Here is a 26300-nt window from a genome sequence, read left to right as displayed (position 1 = left end):
ATTGATGAGAAATAATCAAATGACAGTTTCTGATCGTGTTCGGACTTTAATTAATTAATTAATTAATTACAAACTGGTTTATAATGCAATGGTCAAACAACAACCCTATTTTAAGAAGAGTTCAAAGAGGATCCAAAATTAAACATCTTGACCAATGTGATAATTAGTTCTCAACCATTATTCATGATGGTTGACTTGAAGGACACGTACAAAATAATAGGATGCAACACACAATAAGAATTTGTTGCACCATTTCCAGGTTTTATTAATGAAAATATTATCTACAAACTGCATGTCTCACTCTTGTTTTCTTTAACTGCTTTTACATTAAACAGTCCTAGCTTTATCAAGGGCAGAACTACAAATACAATTTTAAAAACTCAGGTGATTTTGCCGTCATCGTAACTAAGCAGATCCCAAATCCCTCGATATAACCCCTGTGTTTACCTTCTTTTGGAAAATCATGGCTTTAAACAATTTTTAAAAAGGGCATCCATTCAAATTTCCTTTCGATTATAAAGGGGGGAAAAAGGCCTGCCCAGTAAATTAGCTGAGATGTACTTGACCTCATGACTACATGTTGTTTTTTCTATATTCAAATGGTATGGATTTGACCTAAATGCATTTATCTCATGTTTATAACGCAATATTCTTTGACGAATATTCAATCTCTTTATTGCTTTGGTCAGATTTCAAAGGTGACAATTTGAAACACATCACTATAATAATAATAATAATAATAATATGTCTCGTTTACCCAGGGTAGCCTTATCAGTATTCATACTGTTCTCCCTGAGGGCCCTGCAATCATATTATTACCCCGGTCATCGGATACAGGCTTACCCGCACACTATCACAAAGAAATGATCTATTGGGTCACATAGCATGATCTTCAGTATTGCCATTTGCTATTAGGAGCTCAGGGTTGTGTTTCCTGGCAGTACTGGTACCTAGAGGTAAATTGAAAGGTCACATGACAAACCTTTAACATTGGATCTTGGACCTGCCAGGAATATCTACAGCGATCTCTCCATATAAACACATGAGTATCTGTTTGGCTAATCTCAAGCTGTTGGGAGAGAATTTACCACTGCAGTTGCAAAGAAGTTATTGCTAAGTCAGAGGGCTCAGGTCATGAACTCAGCTCTTGCCTAGATATGATTGCTAGGTAAGGGGGCATGACCTTTGACATTATCTCTTGTTATCAGGTGCCAGAGGAATCCACCATCGCTGTTGCCCAGATGTGATTCAAGGGGTCAGAGGGCATGACTTTTGACATTGTCTTTTGTTGTCAGGTGCCAGAGGAATCCACCATCGCCGTTGCCCAGATGTGATTCAAGGGGTCAGAGGGCATGACCCATGACACTGGAATACTAGACCCAGCTGGATCTGATTCTGAAGCAACAAACATATCCCACTGGCATCTGCATCATGATACAGAAAGAGAAAAGAAAATGTAAATATCAGTGTTTATTCCAAAATAATGCAATCATGACAAAAAACTGAATTCACCCAAAATATTTAAATTATCAAAAATAAAAGATGACTAAAACCCAAAGTTTGATATGGTAATATAGACATTTGTTAAACAAGTATAATGTACAGAGTAAAGCAAGATTATCTAAGAGAGAGTCATTTCCCATTATACAACTACATAAGATTCGTTTATCTTCATTAACGTAGCCGTCATAATCTATAATGATGACCTGTGCATGATAAACATACAACCTACCATATCCGTTTGACTTCTTTCAAAGGGTGTTGAAAAGTAAAGCACAGAAGAAAAAGATTATCTATGAAAGAGTTATTTCTCATTACACAACTACAATGTCATGTGTGATCTGTATAACAACATTTAGGCCTACGTTCAAGTAGCTTTTCACTCTCCATCAATCAACAAACTTATATCAGCATTTTCAGTTTCTTTACTCAGTTAGCTTGTTATGCACTTATTGATAAAAATACTAACCTTATATTAGTGAGAGATTGAAGATCATGACTAGCCTGCTGGTGAAATTGTCGGAACATGAATAATGGATGTCCAAGTTCCAACTCTTCAGCTGAAAAAGAAGGGGGGAAAAATCAGAACAGAAGATTATTTCACTAAAATGTTATTATTTATTCTGCTTTCATCGCTTATTCCATAACTATTTCAAATATTACTTTGCCTGAGTATTTCTGGTGACAAATTTGCTCAGCAGTCGTGCTAATATACGTTCTAACTTGAACCCTGGACCCCACATTTGACCTGATCCAGACCCAAAATATACCCTACCAGGGCCTGACCTTTACTTTTTTTTTAGGGAGCCAGCCGGGCTCCTCAAGCTCTTTTTCAGGGAGCCCGCAGGGGTTTCAGGGAGCCCAAGTTTATCACGTTTTTGTTGTGGTCATAATAATGGTCATTAACTATTAAAAAATTAAAACACACCGTCACGATACCTTTTTTTATAATCATCAGCGCCGGGTCCAGGGAGGGATGTATTATTATGAACCGACTACCATCCATCATGAATCGGTTGTTTATCCCCCTTTTTCATTTAGGGTCCCTTGACCCATTATCACTCAGTAATTAATACTAGAATCATACACTAAGCCTACAAAAAAAATAGTGAGCCGGGAAGAGGGGGCAGTGAGTGATAACTAAACAAAAAGTTTTTTAAAAAAGGAAAAAAAAAAAGAAGAAAAGAAAAGAAAAGAAAGAAAAATATTAAATCTACAAATTTTAATGTCCTAATATAGTAAATCTGGAGGCTCAAACTGTATGGACAGAACGGTACCATTAAAACACCAGTATCTAAATTTAGCTAACTAGGGGACAGCTCGATATCCTACCGGACCCCCTGGATCAGACCCATTTATTTAGGGTGGCGACTCACACTATGATTGTGTTTAATAAATCCGTTCCCGCGGCAATTTCTGGAGGTCATGCAGCCAAATTCAATCTATAAATTCTCAGTGACATCTTTGTTTACATTAATTCAGCCACTGGGAATGCCCTGGGGGCTCAATGACCGCGCGAACATACCATTGATTATATTTCTCATGCAATCGTTACCAAACAACACAGGCACTATGTTGAAAGTGTCGACGTGACTCACTGTTTTCATGAATGAAATCTTGCAAATAAAAGCTCAGTCGTAATAGCAGACGAAACGTGATTGAAATAGTCAAATACTTTTTTTTTTTTTAATTAATCAAATGACGTATTACTATATGACAGCCAACCCATGGAAGGCTTCAAGGCTAAATTACTTTCAGTTTACAATAAAAACATTTTGTGAAATACATAAACTGTAAGAAAAAAACACACAACAGTTTATAGTAGTACACAAACCTTGCGAAAACATATGAAAGAAATAATCAATTCATTTATTGATTGCCGTTAAGTTAGTCCAACGACATTCAAGTCAAACTTTTTTATTCCATATTTTATTCTTTTCAGTCCCTTTGACCGTTTATACACGCCGTTTTAACGATTAGCCACGAATCTCCCTAATTCGTACATATGTTCACAAAACAACAATCAACCCCTTTTTACACACGCCTTTGAAGTTTGTAGTTCGTAAAATTATGTTCAAACAATAATCAAGTCCATCCAGGTACGCACGCTGAAGAATAAGCACTCACGATCACAAACGCACATGTATCACAAACACGAGTCGACGTAAACATACACTCAGCTCTGGCAACGCAGCGACCACGTGCGTTTGTCTTAGTGTGTACATTCTCTGAGTGCACCGACATACAATGCAGCATGTATTGCGCACTCGTTACGAGTGCGGAGATATAACGTTATCATGCATGGCATTCCTGCACTGATCTCGATGTGTTTTCTTTTGCAACTCATTATTCGCGCTGGAGTTGAGCCAAGTGTGCCTTGGAATGCCTAGCGCATATTTCATGATTTTGACTGCGGAATTTGGGTTTTTAGATGGATTAAAACATGGATTAAAGTGCTGGTAAGAAACAGCATTTTTTGTGGCTGATACTAGAAAAACTTAGGGAGCCAGCCGGGCTCCTCAAGCACTTTTTCAGGGAGCCCGCAGGGGTTCAATGGCCACCGGGCTCCCGATAAAGTCGAGCCCTGCCTACAAATTCAGCTCTGACACTTTATCGTTAACAAAAATAAAGCTTTACAAATGTTGCCAGAGCAAATATCAGAACACCTACCAGCACACATACAATTGACTAACAGGATTTTCACATGATACAATGTACTAAACCAGATTGAATAACTTCGATTAAATCTCAGCACTAGTTTATTTTTCTCCAGCATCTTACTTTTTCCAAAGAGTAACTCTAGCTGTTCTTCCCATGCTCTCTCTGCCTTCTGTCGTTCCTTCAGTTCTTTCTTCTGTCTTGCTTTCTCTCTTGTCTCTTCATGTTCTTCTTCTAACATCACCTAGAAAAGAAATGAATGCATGTTGGATATTACCCTGAAGACTGATGCTTCTACATGGTCTAGCAGCTTTCCCCCCCCCTTACAGTGGATATCTTTTAACTGATCTACCCCCCCTCCCTTCCCCAACATAAAGGCCCCCCAAAAAAAATGAAAAAGGGAGAAAAAAGGGGGAAAAATCACTAGGATGTGACACATGCTCAAGCAACCAAATTTTGGCAGTAAAATGAAAAAGGTCTACCCAGCAAACTACACAACCATGAACAAGCACGAAAAAGGAAAACCATGAATAGCATTTATAATCTTCATAAAGACTATAAATTCAATATTATGTATATACACATGTATATATTCAATTCTTATTCATGATTGAAAGTTCAATGAATAGAGGGGAAAATAAATACTCTTTTAAAGTACCGGCCAACTTCAAATACAAAGCCTATAATTTGTGAATTATTTGTTTCTGACTTACCTGAAGTGCTTTCTCTTCTTCAATGTAGAGAAGTTTTTGTTTATTCATCATTTCCTCCAAGATAGACATCTTCTTGTTGAACCTCTCGTCTAAAACTCTTGCAGCTTTGTATCCGACTACAGCAGCGATGCCAACTTTTGGAAAACAGAAATAGGGAGGATTTGTAACCGACACCACATAATGTGCGCGTAGCGCACATGTCGAGCGCATAGCGCCCGACCCATGCGGCCGGGGTCCAGGGCCTGCTTTAGGGCCCTGGATGCTCTGGGGTTCTAGATGATCTCTGGTGCAATCTGAGCCTTATTTCGCAGCATTTTACATGTGTATTTAGTTAAATAATTTCCACTTTTTAAAAAAATTAATTACAAATTGTACAAAATGCATGATGAATTCCTTTCAGACTTCCGAATACACGGGTACTTGATACTGTTTCGGTCTTATACTTCTGAGACCATTTCTTGGTCTTCTTTTGCTGATTTTCCGCCATTTGGATTCTGTGTCAATATCCACGCATTGGTTACAGCAATCCATATGCTAAAAAAATCTTTTGCTACTTTGCTACGTTTTTTTTTTTTTTTTTTTTTAAATCGGGAGGATAAGGATGGAAATCGTAAGGTCGGGAGTTGGGGTGAATTATCGGGAGCCTCCCGATGAAATCGGGAGGGTTGGCATCTCTGCTACAGTTAAAATATAAAGAAGGCATACTTGAATATTAAAGAGATAATAAAATGGTTCCAATATCGGAAGATGTGAATGTTCTTTGCAGCGAGAGGCTGAAATATGAATGGTTTGTTTTAGCAAGGACTATTCAGTTTAGACTCAGAACACTTTATACAATATACATGATAATCAAAGTACATTATACCCACAATTGACCTAAGAACCATTTAATTTTGTTTACATTTAATAACATGTAACATAAATCAGTAAAAAGAACAACCAGTTTATAAGTTCACTTTTTGACTGGTAATTTTACAGACCCCTTATACTGTACACGACTTTAAATAACACAATAAATGAGGATTGCATGATTTTTTTCCCAATGTTCCATTAAAATGTGAAGGATACAAGAACAGTGATATACTACAGTGACCATAATATATTTGTGATTCAAACATTTTGGATAAGATTAATGCAGCATAATAAAGACAAGATCTAGGAACATGTTTACAAATCAACATGATAATATATTACAATTGAGCTCAATATGATAACTTGTCACGAAGATGACAAAAGACGAACCTCCTTTTTCAGCAGACTCTTTTCTGAGTTGTCTCAGTTTACGGAGAGCTCTGAATAGTTCCATCGTCTTGTTGGCATCTTGTTTCTTTTTATGAACCTCAGACAGGACCTGGTCAACTTCTTTTTGCAGTTCCTCTTCCTGGGTGAAAAAGAAAAGGAGTTGAATTTGACATTCTTCATCGACTTAATGACAGATTCCTTTATAACACCATTAATAAATAGTAGATTCTTGTATAAGGCCTTAAAAAAAAAAGATGTTGTGTTGCCCTTTAGGTCCCAAAACATAGGTCGGTCGGACGGAAATCTTTTCTTTTTTAAACTTTTTTTTTCTTCTCCCTCTTTGGGCTGATATTTATCAGTTTTAAAGCCGACTGTAGATTTCAAGATTTTTGTTTGTTTAGGCCTTACACTCATGTTTGGCACATTGTCACTTTAGCAAGGCTGCCATTTATACAGCACTCCAGAATTTTAAGGAATGAATTCCTGCCAGGTTCCCATTACCTTCACCTGGGTCAAGTGTTGTAGAATAATGTCTTGTAAAAGGACATTACTGCTGCGGTACAGGTTTGAACCTCATACCATGTGGTTCACTGTCCAGAGAATTATCCACTGGACCACAACACATAAATACAGAATTTGAGATTTGATTTAAACGTCAAGAATCTACACTCAAAACAATGCTTACTTGTTCCTTTTCTTGTTTAGCGTGAAGCGCTGCAGCCATCGAGGCATCTATTTTCTCATTCCGCTTTCTGAGTGCCTCTTCTCCTATCTCCCATTCTCCTAGACGATGCCTCTTGTATCTTTCCTGATAAATTAATAAACAAGGCAGGTGCACTGACATATCCACAACTAACATATTTTCCAAACGTTTACCATTCTCATCTACTTTAATAAACAAAAACACCTACATGTACCATAGTGACTACCGGTACCAAGGAAGATTCATTACCCTTCCACATTCAATATTACACCATATCAAAGACATTTATAACACGTAGGGCCGTGCATCTTAGATTTAACATTTTTAAATGATGTCTTTAAGTAAATGCATGTTTTTTAAAATTTCAATTAATAACAGAATCTGTTTTCAAAGCAACATGACAATGAAATGAAAGATAGTAATAAAATACCCATGTAATTTGACATTAGAATATACTGTCATATATGGTTATCACCCCTTTTGGTGATATCATAATTAAGTTGAAATTCCTCTTGCACTTACCCTCTTTCTTCTTTTCTTTTCTATTTGGCTCTTGAGTCCCTCAACAAACTCTGGTTGGCTTATTCTTGAATCTAGCTTTGACAAGTCTTCCTGAGGTAGATAAAATAATTGAAGACAGCTGGTACATCAAATATCTTATCTATTCCTTTCTCGATGCATTTAATCAGAATGTGATACAATCGGCAGAAATTAGCATAGTTCCACTTGTAAATTACACTGCCCATTTGCACATCAATATTTGTTATCTACTACTCAAAGAATGCCAATAAATGGGAAACCAAAATTACCCTTCGCATTTCAAGTATGTAAGGGATTCGTTACTCACACACAAATAATACACCTTGTAATAACCAGTCTTATATTTTCTTTCTATTGCCCGCCTCTCTTCATTGCCTGGCACTGACAGAATCTGCATATTCCAGTAAAATGGAATTATCCTGGGCTATTGTATCTTCTCCTTTGTTGTGCAAGTTTGAACAATAAAGTGATGTTTAAAAAATAAAAAAAATAAAAAATCTGTACAGTTTACTGTGCATAGCTCGAATTTGCACAGCAAAATTTTCCCCCAAGTGAAATTATTGTTTTAATCCAAACTACGCAAGACATGTGTTATTTACACTTCATAAATTCCTACATTTTGCATAAGTTGAACTATTTTTGGGGTTCCAACAGCTTCATAATTGTGCAGTACTATAATATTTCAAGTAATAGAAACAATAACAGTATCCTCATTGAATCTAGCTTACCGCTTGCTTTTCCATTTCTTTGCAGAGATGAGACCATTTCCTTCCATCTGTTTCCTTCATCAGAGAATCCGATGCCTCTTCTCTCTTCCTTTTCAGCTGATCCAGTAATTGCAAGAATCTGGACAGCAATATTCTAGCTTCAGATATCTAAAAGGATATGCAAAGGGAAGGGACTGTTGATATGATGCTGAAATGGTAAATGTTAACATTCAATATATATGAGCAACATTGTAAATTTGAACATTGTAATTTCAGGGCAAATTTCCAATCACAAAATTAGAAAAATATAGATTCCATCCTATAATAACATTTATTCTACTTTCAGTTATGTACCCTGAAAGTAATTATGAAAAGAAATGATGAAAGCAGGTAACATGACCATCAATCATTTTTTGATACATTCTTGTCTTATATATACAATTATTCAAGATAGAAAAATAGAAATAGACGGAGAAATCAGATAAATTTTAAAGAGGTGAAAGTTAATATACATTTATCTTTGAATATCATTTTATGAAAAACTGTCTTGGTTTACTTTTTAGTTCATGAATATGTATATAGAGCGTTATTTTATTGGGAATCTCCCATACCTTTAATATTGGTTTCGTTGCTTCTTTGGACTCGTCTCCTCCTTTTTTGAGGGATCTTGACCACTGATTGACCCACTTCTGATCTTCACTCTCCTCTTTCTCCGGCTGGTCAACCACTGTCGTCATACTCTGCTCAAGGTCAGCAATATGGAATCCATCGCCTCCTGGTGCCATTTTAGTTTTCCCTGGAAAAGAATTATGGTGACTCCCGTCTGCTTGCTTATTCCTAAATGACTGATAGGGTTGGAGCCTGGTCTGTCCTGAGTTGGAGTCTCCATGGATGTGTCTTCTGCTGGCTTGTTGCGGGTGCGGTGAAAATTTGTTCTGGGTACTATTATTCATACCCTGGGGCTGATAGTTGTTCTCCATTCCTCTGTGGTTCCACTGTCCATGCCCTTGACCCGCTGGGGACGAGTTCGTTGACCATTCATTTTGAGGCTGAAGAGCAGTTTGAGGAAGCGAGGGGTTGAACATCGTGTTGTTGACCGGATGATCTCTACCATCACTCCTAGAATGTTGCTGCTGCTGTTGAGGTGGAACGGGAAATGGAGGAGGGGGTAGTGTCATGTGGGGTGTTTGACCGCTTGCCCCAAACCGATTACCGTATGGCAGCGGAGGAGGCATAGATGGAAACCGAGGAGGCTGGGGAGGGGGATGGAAACCACGCCCAACTCCAGCATTTGGAGGAGCCATAGATGCAGAAGGTGCTGGTGGGAAGTGGGTGTAAGAAGGGGCATTTGAAGGTTGGCTCTGGTACTGATTCGATGGTGCTCCTTGATTTATAAATGGTGGAAAGGGGGGTCTGCTCTGCCCAGATGGAAAAAATGGTTGCCCTTGATTCTTAGCAGGAGGGGGAGCCCCCCATGGTGATGAGCTCATGATCCTTGACTTCCTGAAAATACAATATAGATACAGAATTGATAATGTGCAGCAAGGGTCACCATATGTGTACTAAATATTTGGGAAGGTTGACAAAAGTAAGTTTTATTACAGAACACCTCATAGACCACCACACAGTATACAAATGATGCACAGGTTTGAGTGCGTCGGTAGGGATTGTGTGCACAAGGTACCTTTGAATGGTTTTAGACCAAATTCAAAGGTACCGTATGCACACAGACCCACGAATTAAACCTGTGCATCATCTGTTTTATAAGATGGGACCCCCAAAATTGTCAAAAATACAAAATTCTGTTATTTTACAGATTTACTGGATGCATGGAAAAATCATGCGTCCGGTTATTACCGGACGCATGATTTTTTTACCGGATGCATGATTTTTTTACCGGAAGCATGATTTTTAACTTATCATGAAATTTAAATTTAAAAAAAAAAATTGTCAGTGCACATTGAACTGTAAACTTAATCAATCAGATTGCAGGGATTCTTCTACCCATCTTATAATTATTTCTGTCTAGACACTGACAAGTGACAATGCCATGACATTGGCATTGAATCATTGCTTGGCTGGCCTAATTGATTCATTCCCTTAAACTTTTTGAAGTAAAACTAAGGAAAACTAAGGAAAACTAAAACTGGGCTCATGTCTGAAACTAGTAAAATTATATATAGTAAAGACTAAAATATAGAAAAAGCTAACTAAGTTGGTCTGTAGAGTAGACTATTACTAGAAGTTAGACTATTATTAAAGAGTAAGACAATAAAAAGATAACATTTAAGTTAACTTTAGTTTAGTAGACATGTTGAACTGGTACTCTTGGTAGATCTATATATATCTAAACTCTAAAGTCAAATTAATTAAGAGGTCTATTTCTTCTTCCACTAGTAGGGGCGCTGGTTTGAGAATAATGATCGTCCGCATAAACGAGGATATCCTCGTAAACTCCTCCAGTTAAAACTCTTCTTTGGAGTATTTAGGAGGAAATGAATTCAAGATCCACGATCCAAGAATGATGACAAATCGGGTCCTAAAATATAAGAATCGTCTGCATTTTCGCAGTCGTTTTTTTTTCTTCAGCGCTCTGCGGGTGAAGGGTTCCCGATTCGCGTCCTGTCAGTATGAAAAACAGATTTTGCGTAATAAAATATCCCCAGTTCACCATCTAGACTAGTTTAATTTAGGGGTTGTCCGTCTTTCTGAGAATTTATCGTTCATATTAATGTGAAAGTCTCTCTGCGCAAGGTGAATGTGAAATGCATCAAGGAGCATCATCGCAGAATCCTTTTTCGGATCACCAAATTTGTCCGCATTTACGGAGACGATCCTCGATTATGCGGACAATTCTTATTCTCGGACCAGCGCCTCTATCTACTCACAGTGTCATGTCCAGTAAATGTGTAAGAAAGCTTTTAGTTTTGCTGACAAAAAGGATAACTAGAAAGAATAGCTAACGATAAAGCCTAAACTTAAAATTTAAAAGCCCCGCGCCCGCCGACCCCAACCTATCGAGAACCCGACTATTTAACGGGTCCGTAGCCGCCTAGGCTTAGGCAGCTGTGGCCTTCGCACTGCACTGGCGCTGGCACCTTCTCGCATGATCGTGACTAACAGAAATTACTTTCAAGTTTGTCAATATAATTGATAATCTGTCACAAGTTTAAATGGTGCAATTTCAGTCACTTTGTACGGAGCTTTAGACCTAGCATTAATCTATCTTTGCGTAAGTCTTAGTTAAAAAGATGATGGTGTTCCCTTACCTCTCGATCTCTTTCAAGGAGCACCGAAAATTAGGAGACTAAAATCGCGCGAGCGATATCGGTATACCTAATCTATCAAATACATGATCACTTCAAATTTTGTAAAATTGATAAGGCATAAATTTGTGCTTTTTTGAGTTTAAAATCTTGTCAAGAAATATATATTACAATAAAATAATTTAAAAATTCAAATTTGTAGTGTTTTTTTCTTCAAATTGATTCTCTTAATATTATTATGCAACAATATTATTGTTATTTTAAATTGGCCACGCGAAGACTCCTATTTCTGTCTTTTTTTGTGTCTGATAACTATTATCTGTATTATAGGAGTTAGAGAGCGCGCGCTAGCCGACTAATTTTGTGCTACTAATCTGAGGATTCTCCCCTGACTTTTGCTTCTATTCTGATGTGAATTATGGGAGATGATAGCCGACCGAGGAGGATATTGGCGGATCTAAGCAGTGCTCTTCGACGAGATCCTAAAATGTATGAATTGGTCTCTGATTGATCTCTCTCTCTCTTGTTTTGAACGCTTTTTTATTGTGTGGATGGATGGTGACTAATAATATGGTGACACTGCACTGACAGTGCACTAAGCTTAGTACTAGTAGGGGGGGGGGGGGGATCCTAAAGGAAATTGCACTTGTTTTACTTTTACAAGAAGGTGTTAAACATACAGACTACTATTTGTAACTCATTACAAAGTCATTATTTGTTACTTTACTTTTAGCACAAGCGAATTGAAACTTTAAATTTAAATGTTAACCAGCATTAATATTTAGACAAAACTAAAGTCAAATTCTATTCATTGTAACATTGTTGAAAGTTGTTGAAAAAATTGCATTATTTGTGGATGATATGTTTCTAACCCTTATGTACTAACCCTCTAAGTTAGCCTCTAACATCCAAAAAATTCTGAACAAATTCTCAAACCACAAAGATATTTATGGTTTTCTTTGAAGGCATCCCTCTGCGACACCCTAGACCTAGATAGTCTATATTAATTATTATTGAACAGTAACACTCACTAACAGTGAATTATACCGACCGATTTTCCATAAAAATAAGACATAAGACAGGCTTTTAAAAATCTTTCAACACTTAAAATGTCTGGAATGGTATGTACATGTATACTGTATGTGTAATTATGACCAAGACTATTGATGTCTCTTATTCTGTGGTGACCAAATGGTAAGGGGGGAATTCCCCATACATTTGTTTTCAAATCTATAAACTGAAAACATTTGTTGTTCTGATTATTCTTGAACTTTCTTTTATTAGACTGTTTCTCTGATTTTTGCCCTTGCCCCACCTAATTTTATTTTGTTGGTACTTTCAATCCTTCTATACTTTTTTCAGACTCAAAGCCCATAAAGATTTTATTGTATATCTTGCTATCCTTATGGGTCCAAGACTTTACCTGGATTCATTGTGACCAGGTGTTATTAGACTCTTAAGATGTGTTAATTTTCATTAATTGCTATAGTTGCAAAATGTAACATTTCTTGATGATGTCCTGATTTTTTATATTTTTTGTTCTTCTTTTTCTAGTGATGAGTTTGACTTCATCTACTGTCCTGAGCCTGTAGTGAATAGAAGTCCTGTGGTGCTAGAGAATCATAAACTTGGTCTGCAAACATGGAGCATTAAACTCCTGTTCAACTTTGTCTACAAAAACCTGTTAAAGAATACAGCAGCAGTGAAAGGTATTTATCCAGGGACACACACACACACAAATAAATATGATAACAGAGAGAGGTGAATTAATTGTTTTTTATAATTAAAGTTCATACTAAAAAACAAATGTATAAAATAGGTAGTGATAATAGTCAAATTTGACTGATTCCATATGTACACTGTAATGATGCTGAATTAAACCAACAAAAAAACGTAGTCTATAGTTTTATAAGATATTCAGAATACCGTAGGCCTTTGTGATGCAGAGCATATTGACAGAAATAAATGTAACACCCATAAAGTGTGACTATATAGTATGGCCATCATTCCCTCAGCATTGATTCATTTAACTACAGTTGCCCCTCTCTCTCTCTCATCTCTCTCCGATTCCTTTCCCCTCTCTCTACTGTGTGGGGATATACACCTGTTATGCACATAACCCTATAGGCTTCTCTATCCTCCACTCTCTCTTCTCTGACCACCTCTCTCCTTGGAATGTTATCTTTAGTCCGCTTATCTGGACATTGCAAACATGTGGTCATTCTCTTTTGCTTCTGAACATTGTGAGGGGAAGACGTATACTGGTGCAGGCTCCCTTTTATAGCCCTTCACTGCGGAGAAACGAATCTTCGGCTTTCTTGAAGAGATCACGCAACTCCATCCCATATCAACCCTGTCCATTGGATAACAGCCTCCATATTTAAATTGACTTATATGAACGCTATGCAGCAATGATCATATAGGGAACGCTATCCTGAATTAATTATTGTTCTCCAACAATACGCGTTTGATAGCAATGTACCATATTCGTTGATGAGCGGACAATCTTCTTCTTCTTTATAAACGACCGGTCTTATTAATATAAATCGTAGTGGGCCCTTAAGTATATTATGTTTGTTTATTTGATTATCTGTAAAAGTATATCTCATGCCTTAGCTTTATCCACCCTTCGGATAAGCAGATTAAAGGTGAAACAGTAAATCAATTACTATTGTCTTTATATTCCTTTGTTGACTGTATGCATGATATTGAAGCACGAACCTGGTGTTACAAATGGCGACCTTGCCAGGACTTATGCTTTGAATAATACAGTTACTCAATGTTTATAAGCTAAATTATTTTTTTCGTTCAATTTTACATGCAATTTTTTATTTCACTTGTTTTCGGGAGCCAGTACCAGTGAAGGTTATTTTGTAGTATATAATGGCCGAATATAAAGCAAACTTGTTAGAGCCAGCTAGGGCCCTATGCAAGAAAGAGGATATTGCCTTAGATATGGCAGTCCTCCTCATTGGGGATGAGGTGGATGATACTACTGTTGATGTTGATGAGTTATTATGTGCTATTTCTGAAGTAGTGAACTGTGTGCAGAGTGCAGCGGTGCTAGAACGACAGCCTCACTGCAAGTCACCCTCTATCGCCCTACTTCTGGAGCTGGACCAGAAGGTTTCACTGGTCACCCTACGCGACCAAGACATACATGTGCCCATAAGAGGAACCCTCACGCCCTTTCATCTAGTGTTGCTAGCTCATCAAACAAAACAGACAAGGCGAAGAGTAACACTAGTAGAAGCTAGAGAAAAGAGGAGTGCAACTCGATCGCGAGTCCCAGAGTTCTCCCACCAGCCAGGAACAATGCCTCGGGAAGGGCAGGATCATCGCCTGATGAAAGACTTTTTCAACATGAGCCTCCACTCAAATTACAGAAAGCTGAGGCCTTTCTCAGGATCTCTCTCGCCATCGCGTGACGAAGATGGTTTCGACCTGTGGGTTGATCAGGCAGAAGGGCAGCTGCAGGAGTGGACAGCAGCCGGCCTTGAAGAGGTAGAAAAACGGCGGCGAATTAGCGAAGCCCTCAGACCCCCTGCATCAACCATTGTGAGGGATCTGAAGCTAAGCAAGCTGCAGGCATCCGCAGAGGACTATATATCAGCCCTTGAAGCTGCATTCGGCACCACCGAGAGCGGGGAGGAGATACTCCTTAAGTTTCACGACATGGCGCAGCATGATCAGGAGAAACCCTCAGAGTTCATCATGCGGTTGAACTCTACCCTGAGACGGGCAGTACGAAAGGGAGGAGCGCCTCCGGACAGGGCAGACTACCTCCGGCTGCAGAAGTTCATCCGGAGTCTCTATGATGAGATGCTCCTAGTGAGTTTAAGGCTTAGGGATCTCTTACATGACCCACCCTCCTTCATCACCCTTCTAAGCCAGGTGAGGCGATATGAAGTGGAGGTCGCAGAGAAGAGACAGAGGAGACCCGTCAAAGGGAGAAGTCTCCAAGCAGTAGTGGAAAGCCCTACAGAACCATCAAATGCCATGGAGGTGCGGCTTGCAAGGCTGGAGCAACAGATGAGGGACAGGGGGGCGACATCTCAGGACCCGGTAGTTGTGAATGCTTTCCAAACCCCAGACACAAACAAACATCCTAACTTCTGCTACAAGTGTGGGGAAGACGGGCATTTTCGCAGGAAGTGTCCAAACCCCCCTAACCTGGCTGCAGTCAACCAGAAGCTGATCGGTTGTCTCAGTCAGGGAAACGCCTTTGGGTACCAGAGACGGAGCCGTCTGGGGCCCGAGTCCACTCAAGCTCCAAACAAGACATACCCGCCACGTCAATGAGCAGCCAACATGAGCCTGCAAGGGAGGATACAGGAAATGACATTCCGAGTGGTCTGGTTGGGGAAAGTGCTTCCTACCCCTGTTTTGTGGACAACCACCCTTTACAATGCTTGCTAGACAGTGGATCGCAAGTCACCCTCATACCAGAAAGCCTGTGTAAGAAGTTGGAGAAGTACATTCACCCTCTCAAGGACCTGGTCTTGTGGCACGGTGGTGGAGGCCAAATACCGTATATTGGGTATACTCAAATAGATATCAGTTTTGAGTTAGAATTCACCGGCACCGACAAGCCATTCTCTACACTAGCTCTAGTCATCCCAGATAATCGGAACACCAAAGACCATCCTGTTGTTGTGGGAACCAACTCTGGAGTGTTCCGCCAATGCTACCATACATACAAGAGGAAACCAACTGACTCGATAAATCCCATCTGTTCAGCCATATACAATAAAATCGCCAAAAATGATGTTGATGTGGCAAGCTTGCCTTTGACATGGGGTCCCATATCTCCAGAGGATAAGCAGCAGCTCCTGAACATATTACAAGACAAGTCTGCAGTGTTCTGTCATGATCCCCTAAACATGGGTAAGACAGACAAGATCTACCATGAGATACGAATGACCGATGAGACGCCATTTAGGGAGAGATCCAGAAGAGTGTCCCCTGCCGACCTTGAAGACCTGAGGGAGCATCTTCAAGAACTCTTAGAAGCTGGCATCATAAAAGAGTCTCGTAGTCGTTACGCATCCCCAATTGTCCTTGTCAGGAAAAAGACGGGGAAGTTGCGCCTCTGCATAGACTACCGGAAACTGAATGCGAGAACCGTACCCGACCAATACGTTGTACCACTCATCCAAGAAGCAATAGATGCCTTGAGTGGTAATAAGTGGTTTTCCGTGCTTGATTTGAAGTCAGGGTACTACCAGATTCCTATGGCTGACCAAGATAAGGAGAAAACTGCCTTCATCTGCCCGGTAGGCTTCTATCAATTTGAACGGATGCCACAAGGAGTCAAGGGAGCACCAGCCACATTCCAGAGACTCATGGAGCAGTGCATGACTGGAATACACCTCAAGGAAGCCCTGGTATACATGGATGATATCATCGTATTCGGAAAGACACTAGAGGAGATGACTACACGCCTCATGAAAGTCCTAGACCGTCTCATTTCATATGGACTCAAAGTATCTCCAGAGAAGTGTCAGCTTTGCTGTAACTCAGTCAAGTACTTGGGACATGTCGTCTCTGATGAGGGTGTCAAGACAGACACAAGCAAAACAGCGGCACTCAAAGATTGGCCAACTCCAACTACTGTGAAGGAACTGCGATCTTTCCTCGGCTTTACAGGCTATTACCGGAGATTTGTCAAGGGCTATTCCAAGATTGCTCGACCACTGCATTCCTTGACTGCAGGAGTTGCAAAGAAGGGCCAGCCGACGAAAGGGAAATTCAGACCATCAGAGCCATTAGGAGATAAGTGGACAACAGAGTGCACCAGTGCCTTCAATCAGTTGAAAGATTCCTTATCAAGCGCCCCAGTGCTGGCATTTGCAGACTTGCAGAAGCCATTCGTCCTGCAGTTGGATGCAAGTGGAGACGGACTTGGGGCAGTCCTTTGCCAGGACTGTGATGGTCAACTGCGTCCTGTAGCCTATGCTAGTCGAGGTCTCTCCAAATCTGAGCGGAACTACCCGGCCCACAAGTTAGAATTCCTCGCACTGAAGTGGGCGGTAACTGAACAATTCAACGATTACTTGTACATGGCCAAGGGAACCAAGGTGTTTACAGACAACAATCCGCTGACCTACGTCCTTACGTCAGCCAAACTTGACGCCACTGGACACCGCTGGGTATCACAACTAGCAAATTTTGATATCAGCATCCACTACCGCCCAGGCCGAGCAAACGCCAATGCTGATGCCTTATCTCGACTACCTGAACCCAGACAACCTAAAGAATATCCAGACCTGAGATATCTGACAGCACGACTCAAAGAGGATCTAGGTGAGCCAGACCAAATCATTGATCTCGAAGCTACCAACTCAGTCTTGATGTCAGTGTCTGCAGCCACGAAATCAAGAGTTTCCCATTCAAGTCCTGAAGCCTTGGTATCTTGCCTGTCCATGAGCGCAGAAGCAGTGCCAGATGAATATGAATTCCCAAAGGTTAGCAGTATGGCAAACCAGGTTAACTGGACCGGTGCACAAGACGCTGACCCAGCAATCAAAGCAGCAAAATATTGGGTTCAGAGTGGTAGAAAGCCGAATAGACGCACCCCCAAATCATCCGATGAGAGAATTCTTGTTCGAGAGTTCCCAAAGCTCAAACTCATTCGGGGCGTGCTGCACAGAGTGTCGAAAGCCCGGGACGGGAGGACTATATTTCAACTCGTCTTACCAACGTCTCATCGACAAGATGCACTACGGAGCCTGCATGACCAACATGGACACCTTGGAAGTGACAAAACATCCTCCCTCGTTCGTGCCAGATTTTTTTGGCCTAAGATGGCACAAGATATTGAACGATGGGTTGGGAACTGCAGGAGATGTCAAGCCCGCAAGACCCTCCCCACACGGAGCGCCCCACTTCACAGCATACAAACCACCCAACCTATGGAGCTGGTGTGTATGGATTTTCTTGGACTGGAGATAGACGCCAGGGGTTTCAAATCTATTCTAGTGGTCACCGACCATTTTACGAGGTACGCCCAGGCATTCCCAACCAAGGATCAGACAGCGCGAACAGTCGCTCGAGTGCTATGGGAAAAGTATTTCGTCCACTATGGCCTGCCGCAAAGACTCCATTCTGATCAAGGACGAGAGTTCGAGGGAAAAGTGATTAAAGAGCTGACCAAGCTTCTCAACATCAAGAAATCCCGCACTACTCCGTATCACCCCCAAGGAGACCCCCAGCCAGAACGCTTTAACCGGACATTACTGAATATGCTTGGCACACTCAAGCATGAAGAAAAGGTAAACTGGAGCCAACATGTGGCATCATTGGTCCATGCATATAACTCCACCAAGACGGACAGCACTGGTTACAGCCCATACTACCTGATGTTTGGAAGGGAGGCTCGGTTGGCGATAGATGTGGAGTTTGATACTCGCCCAGATGGCTGTCACGCCATAGATCATGTCAAATATGTATCAAAGTTGAGGGCAGGACTTAAGCAGGCTTTCCAAGCCGCCAAGACAGCGTCACAGAAGGCAGCAACCACAAATAAGCAGCGGTATGACTTGAAAGTGCGGGGCAGAGAACTCCACACTGGTGACCGGGTGCTCGTGAAGAATTTCGGATTGAAAGGCCCCCACAAACTTGCGGATCGGTGGAAGGCTGAACCATATATGGTGGTAGGCCAAAACGACATCTCTCTTCCAGTGTATAACGTCAAATCAGAATCTGGTGGTAGAGTCTCGACGCTGCACCGTAATCTACTCCTCCCCATAGGACGACCTGATCCACAGGTGGAAGAACAACATATTGATCCTCTACCACCCCGATCAGTCCCTAAGCGCTTGAGAAAGAAAGGCCGGCCCATTCGGAAAGGTTCACAAACCTCTAGCTATGTGACCAGTGATTCCGATAGTGATGGTTTTTCTGTTCTCCATTATCTGCCAGAACCCTCTCGTCAGGACCAGACACCTTTGGATCCACAACCTGTAGCTGAAGTAGACACTATCCACGATGTATTGACTGGCAGTACAGAGCAGTTAGCGAATAACCTCAGGCCTGAAGCACAGGAATTCACGCCTAGTAATCAGGTACAGAACGATGAGATTGAGAACACTACTGTTCCCCATATAGAGGATTTTAGACAGCTGCACCTTGATGGTCCACAGGAGATCGATGAAGCATCTGTTGAGAGGGATATTGATGTGGATAACATGCCAGCTGTAGAGGTAGAAGAGACAGCTCCTGAGATTATCAGCTCTCCGGACTCCCAGCCTTCTCAAGAAGAGGTAGAAGCGTCTCCCTCCACTGAAGCTTCTGAATATATTGAATCCTTTTCTTCAGATCGAGTACCTGAAGAGGCAAATTCTTCTACTTTTGGAGAAGCTCCAAACACACCCGACTCTCCAGTTTCTAACGAAACAGCTGAACAGACGAACTCTGTTGTCCCAGACCCAGCCTCACGTGACCACCACGCAGAGGGTAATCCGAGCCATGAAGACATCAGTGAGAACCTTGACTCTCCTTCACCAACGCACTCTGTACATAGTGACTTGAGAAAGTCAACTAGGCCTTCCATAGCACCAACGAGGCTGAATTACTATAACCCGGGTGAACCGTTTAATCTATCCGTTGATGCTAAGCCGAAACGTAAAGGGATTTTCAGTTATGTTAGGCAGAGGTTATTAGGACATTGATAACTGTATATAAAGGAGGATTAAGAAAAAAACTACAACAATAGTTTGTTGAACTAAATTCTTGTTTTTCTTTGGTCTATATCTCACCGGGACGGTGAAAGGTTGGAGGGGGAGAGTGTAACACCCATAAAGTGTGACTATATAGTATGGCCATCATTCCCTCAGCATTGATTCATTTAACTACAGTTGCCCCTCTCTCTCTCTCATCTCTCTCCGATTCCTTTCCCCTCTCTCTACTGTGTGGGGATATACACCTGTTATGCACATAACCCTATAGGCTTCTCTATCCTCCACTCTCTCTTCTCTGACCACCTCTCTCCTTGGAATGTTATCTTTAGTCCGCTTATCTGGACATTGCAAACATGTGGTCATTCTCTTTTGCTTCTGAACATTGTGAGGGGAAGACGTATACTGGTGCAGGCTCCCTTTTATAGCCCTTCACTGCGGAGAAACGAATCTTCGGCTTTCTTGAAGAGATCACGCAACTCCATCCCATATCAACCCTGTCCATTGGATAACAGCCTCCATATTTAAATTGACTTATATGAACGCTATGCAGCAATGATCATATAGGGAACGCTATCCTGAATTAATTATTGTTCTCCAACAATACGCGTTTGATAGCAATGTACCATATTCGTTGATGAGCGGACAATCTTCTTCTTCTTTATAAACGACCGGTCTTATTAATATAAATCGTAGTGGGCCCTTAAGTATATTATGTTTGTTTATTTGATTATCTGTAAAAGTATATCTCATGCCTTAGCTTTATCCACCCTTCGGATAAGCAGATTAAAGGTGAAACAGTAAATCAATTACTATTGTCTTTATATTCCTTTGTTGACTGTATGCATGATATTGAAGCACGAACCTGGTGTTACATAAACCTTGACTTTGATGAACTACAATTACTACATGGAGTTACATTTATCCTATTTTTAGAAACGGCTTTCCTTGTCCAGTCTTATATTAGGATTGCTTTGGCCTACAATGTATTTACTCTTTGTACGTAATGAAGTAACTTTTGAATACATTAATTTCTATTTGTGTTTCTCTCTTTCTCTCTCTTTCTTTGGCGCTTGATGGCAGATTTGAAATCTTTACATGAATTCAGCTGCACAGTACTTTTACTCAATCCAGACTGTTACACAGTATGGAACTTGAGGTAAGTTTCAAGATTCTTTCTAATGTCTCTTGTTAACCTATTGACAATTTAATTCTCTAATTCTGATAGGCTTAATACAAGGGCCACACAGCTCCTGTATGCAATGGGTTAAAAATACAAAACTAACTTTTGTCTTTGTCTGATAAAGGTAGGCCAGCTAGAAGTGTTTTCCAGGGCAAGTTAGTTGGTTCTATGTAGATTGTTTCAAAATTTGGGACCACCCAGTTCCATAACAATTAATTGCTAGAGTCTATGTGTAGAGCCATTGCATCTAAACAACCTCTTTGTTATTTAAGCCTTAATGAGTATGAATACGTCTATGTTTTAAAAGGATATTAAATTTCGATTATTTTTTCATAAATATATAGGAGTTAATTGTAATTTTGATATCATACTTTTTTTAGAGAATATGATTATTGGTGAATTCAATATTTCTGTTGTCCGGAATTTGAATACTGATCTACGTGTACTCTTACCTTTGTATATTTATTTTTCAACAGGAAGGAACTGGTAACCAAACGTTATATCAAAGCAGACGATGACCTCAAATTGGCAACACTAATCCAAACCAAACATCCAAAGAGCCCAGAAACTTTCATTCAGAGGTACCGTATTGATATATTCTTAGCCACCTCTATTAAACACACCTGGCAGTTAAGTTTTAAGCCAGAGTAATAGAGCTTTCTAAGATAGACAGTTATTGTGAAGAAATACATCTAGAAAATGTAAATTTTGAATATTCTTTATGAATGAGAATTCATGTTTACTTGTTTAGATATTAAATAGTAATTTAAAGCAACAATGATGTTTAGAAATCAAATTCTGCAGGTCAGACCAAATCAATGTTATGTTTTCTCTTATTTATAGGAGATGGCTGTTACAACAGCTGTTCCCGTCATCAACATCAACATCATCTTCCAAACGTACGCAACCAAGCCACCATCACCACTCCACCGCACAACAAGCAAACGGCAACTCCTTCCACAATCAGCATCACTCCAACGGCACTCCAGCGCACCCCGCAGGGAGCGCATCCCACCCTGCTGATGCCTTTGAGCTGACGGAGAGACATCGGCAGGTGGTGGATCGTGAGATGGATGCCTGCAGAGCAGCAGCTGATAGGTATCCAAGTAATTACAATGCTTGGAGCCACAGGATATGGGTGCTAAAGGAAATAACCAGACTGGATACAGGGGTAAGTCACTTGTGGTATTCTTTTTTGTAAGTATGGCAAATGATTGCAGATTATGGGGGAGTATACTACCAGTATGATGATGATACAGTGAAACCTCTCTATAAAGACCACCAAGGGAGGCAAGAAAAGGGGTCTTTATAGGCAGGTGGTCTTTGTAGACGGGTTCCTTTAGTACATGTTCCAATGAGAAACTATTTTCAAAGGAAACAAAACATGTGGTCTTTGTAGAGAGGTGGTCTTTATATACAGGTGGTCACTGAAGCAGGTTTGACTGTAGTAGCTACTAACCATCTCAAAATGTGTTAAGTATGTAAGAATTTTGCTGCATTTCCTAGTATTAATATCGGTAGCATGTTTTGTGTATCAATGACCCCCAAAATGGTTATATCCTCACTAGTAGTGAAATTCTTTCTCTCCCATGAAGATTGAATACAAATTGTAGTCCACAAGGAAGGTCCAAAGACCAGGACTGAGACCGGAATGAAAGCTGTCAATTACAGATCAATACATCATAAGCTTGTGACAGACTGATGTTGCTATGCTGACATCTACATGTTTTACTATTTTGAGTCACAATAGTTCAAGTAACATCAGAAGTATTAGTAGACTTTGTATGTTAGTGATTGACTTGATTTTATTATCACAAAACATACACAGATGACATTATAAGCTACCCTCTGTTGTACCAGCAGCTTGTCAATAAAACATTCAGGAAATACATTTTAATTCTGATAATTGATATTATAATCTTCTTCAGGTATTACTAAAGGAACTTGAAAGCACCAAATCCTGGGTAAAACAGCACATATCTGATCACAGTGGGTTCAACTACAGATATTTTCTTATCAAGTCCCTGTCATGTCATCACCCTCATGAAGATGTACTTAGGATGATCCATGAAGAGTTGGTCTTCACTTCAAACCTCATAGAGAACTTCCCCGGTCATGAAGCTATCTGGTATCACAGGTCAGTGGTTCACTTTGTTTAAGCAGTGAGCATATCAAGTATTTGATATCAAAATATTCAGAAAAATGTGGGCTTTCCAGGAAACACGAAGACTTAACTCCACCCAAAACCCCATTGAAGTCAATGGCTAGTGAAACGTAGACTTAACTCCTTAAGGCCCAAGTGCTCAGTGACACTTAAACCACTTTTTCTCAAAATGGCCAAAATGGAGTTGCGTCTTTGTGTCACTGACCCCTCGACGTAAAACCTAAAATATGTCAACTGGCAAGGAGATACAAAAAAAATAAAAGAGATAAAAAAAAAGTATTTTTATCTCTTCAACTTGCACTGTCATTATGGAAAGCAATATTACATGTAGATGTGTTGCTGCCTAGTGGATAAGTCCTCAGACTGTGAACCACAAGGTACAGGGTTGGAATCCTGCTGCTGCAATTTTATCCTTTGACAAAACATTAATCTACATTTGCCACACTCAACCTAGGTGTAGTAGGTGGATCTAATGCACTGAACGCTAGGGTGGCTGGAGCTAAAAGCTGTGTCAACAATATTGAAAGTCCTTTGAAAGCAAACATTTATAAAGAAGTTATATCATACTGCGATGTGCACTGTACAAGAACAGCATATTAATTTATTATTGTTGTTGTTGTTTTGTTATTACTATGAGTATAACTTGACATATTAATTTTCCATTTTACAGGAGATCTATCTTGACGTTGGGAAGAGAATGTCTGCAGAGAGGTTGTTGCCGGGTGTCTTATACAACACCACACACCCTGGACTATGTAAAGAGGATCGAGAGCCCTAACGGTGTTGAGATGTGTGAGGACATATCGGATACAGAACCCTTGGTGCAAGGGGAGAAGGAATGGCTCCTCCTGAAGGACTTCTCAAGTGCTAGCTCGTTTCCTGGTCCCAAGACGTCAACATCCTCCTCCTCCGCCAAGATGGACCCTGTGGATCATGCGGAGTATGCCGCGTATGAGCGCTCCATCAGCTGTGCGGAAGAGAACATTGGGGATGCGCTGGCTCTGTTGCTACACAAGGAAGACCTATTCATGGAGTTGCTGTACAAGAAGTGCTTCAAAGTGGACAGACCACAGTTACAGAGGTGTATAGACAGTCACAAAAAATGGCTATGTCATGTGCAATTCTAAATATATATTGTTTTTCACCATTTCTTTTGATGATTTATGTCTTTGTTATTTTCTTATATTTATGCGTACATGTCAATATTAGATTAATCTGATGATGAATATTTATAACCAAAGGTGTAATTGTAGGTTAGGAAGTAAATGGTAGAAATAAAAGCCTGAAATAAGTAGCCTATATTGCCTTTAGATTATTAAGTATAGATAAACGTATATATTCTTTACTATCTTTACTTCTGTTGTGCCCAATTTGTTATTGGAGATTATACTTCTTTCGTTTGTAGCCAGGTTACTCTCTCTTCTCTCTCTATCCCATCTCTCTCTCTCTCTCTCTCTCTCTCTCGATCTATTTCAAATTATTAGTTTTTATGTATGTATATGTATACTTTATCTATCCCCTCCCCTTGTTTTCTTTTTTTTCTTCTCTCTCTCATTTACTACTACTCAACAGGAAGAGTATAGTCCCATAGGTGGTTGCTCTATGCATTATTTAGATGAAAAGAAAACAAATATTCTCTTACCTCCCTTTCTTCATCTGTCTTCCTCTGACTTGGGTTTTATACTTTTATTTTGAATCATACGCAAGTTATCATTGACACAATAACGTAACGTTGTCTGCATTTAGTAAGTTTTGCTCAGGGCTGCATAATTATATTCCAAATCATGTTTTGCAAAGAGTAGTCTTGCCTTATTTTGCCATGTATGACTAAGTTGGCATTAGTGTGAACAGCATTGCCTTACTTTTAAAACTTGTCAATATTTTTGTTACTCATATTTAATATTACATTGAAAGTAGTTTCAAAATCTCATTACTTCAATTAGAAATTTTCTGAATTCTATGAATTATCAGGGATGCCAGTTTTCAGGCAATAGCCTGAATTCAGGCCCTGGTGAGTTATTTTCAGACCATAGTATAGGCTTTTTTTAATACAAAATAGCTTATTCTAAGTGATTTTCAGGGCCTCTGATCAATTCTAGCTGGCATCCCTGAATTATGCTTTGAAACAAATCCATGCTACCACTAAAATATGGCATTATAAGAATTTTCTTTTGTTGGTGTGTGAGAGCTTTCAGATACAAATTCACCATTGTCACTTAAATGTATCATGATTCTGACATGCTCCACATACTTATACAGGTCATGGCCACAGTTGAACAACAGTAATTGTTTGGACTATTTGTCCTTGACAAAAACTTGAACTGAAATGATGGAGATAACTGACAAGTTGATGATTTCAAAGTGTTCTAATTACCTAGAAAATAATTTGTGTGCATGTAGAATGCATAAAATCAAGCTGAATTTGTTTTAATCTGGCATTCTATGGGATAGGGAGTATTTAAGATGAAATAAAGAAAATCATAATACCCAAGGGAACCCAAGTTGCACTTAAGTTTGATGTGGGCCCTATTCTATGCAAACACATGCAGGTGCATCAAGTAGTATCTTCTCACCAGTCGCTGACATGAAACTAGTCAACAATCTGGCTGATTTAATTTTTAATAATCTCCACCACTGCACGATCTCCCCCTACTTCCCGCAAGCCGAAAATGATGTGATACCAGAATTTTTATGTGGTTCTTAGGCTGGGCGTACGAGTTTGTTGATAACGCTATCTACATTTGGGAATATAATAGAGATATGAAATAGGAACAAGCCAGATTCTAGACTAACATTGAACCCATAACAAGTTTTAGTTTTCAAATTCTTTAGGTCATTCATCTACAAGAGATGATGAGAGGATAACTTCAAGGTTCAAGTATTATAGATACTCTAAATTTAGAAAAGTAGTCATGACATATTTTGTGATGGAAAATGTTGACAACA

General features: G+C 39.8%; 2 protein-coding genes across 2 annotated transcripts; one reads left to right on the top strand and one right to left on the bottom strand.

Moving 5' to 3' along the window:
• Positions 1-237: 237 nt before the first annotated feature.
• On the bottom strand, positions 238-11393 carry LOC576277 (programmed cell death protein 7). The gene is made up of 10 exons (XM_030976958.1): positions 11333-11393; positions 8675-9566; positions 8085-8231; positions 7339-7428; positions 6799-6921; positions 6114-6252; positions 4872-5005; positions 4282-4402; positions 1970-2060; positions 238-1424 (listed from the first exon to the last, which is right to left on the bottom strand). Exons 2-10 carry the CDS (start codon positions 9551-9553, stop codon positions 1292-1294), a joined length of 1857 nt encoding a protein of 618 aa, XP_030832818.1. The 5' UTR covers positions 9554-9566; positions 11333-11393; the 3' UTR covers positions 238-1291.
• Positions 11394-11667: 274 nt separating this feature from the next.
• LOC100892450 (protein prenyltransferase alpha subunit repeat-containing protein 1) lies at positions 11668-25483 on the top strand. Its single transcript, XM_003723976.3, has 7 exons — positions 11668-11818; positions 12884-13038; positions 21091-21166; positions 21667-21771; positions 22034-22361; positions 23119-23327; positions 24025-25483. The coding sequence occupies exons 1-7, from the start codon at positions 11748-11750 to the stop codon at positions 24479-24481; spliced, it is 1401 nt and encodes a 466-aa protein (XP_003724024.2). The 5' UTR covers positions 11668-11747; the 3' UTR covers positions 24482-25483.
• The last annotated feature ends 817 nt before the right edge of the window (positions 25484-26300 follow it).

The sequence above is a fragment of the Strongylocentrotus purpuratus genome, unplaced genomic scaffold (assembly GCF_000002235.5).
Source record: "Strongylocentrotus purpuratus isolate Spur 01 unplaced genomic scaffold, Spur_5.0 spur5_scaffold_9, whole genome shotgun sequence".
NCBI classification, from domain to species: domain Eukaryota; kingdom Metazoa; phylum Echinodermata; class Echinoidea; order Camarodonta; family Strongylocentrotidae; genus Strongylocentrotus; species Strongylocentrotus purpuratus.
This window is presented reverse-complemented; position numbering and strand designations above follow the sequence as displayed.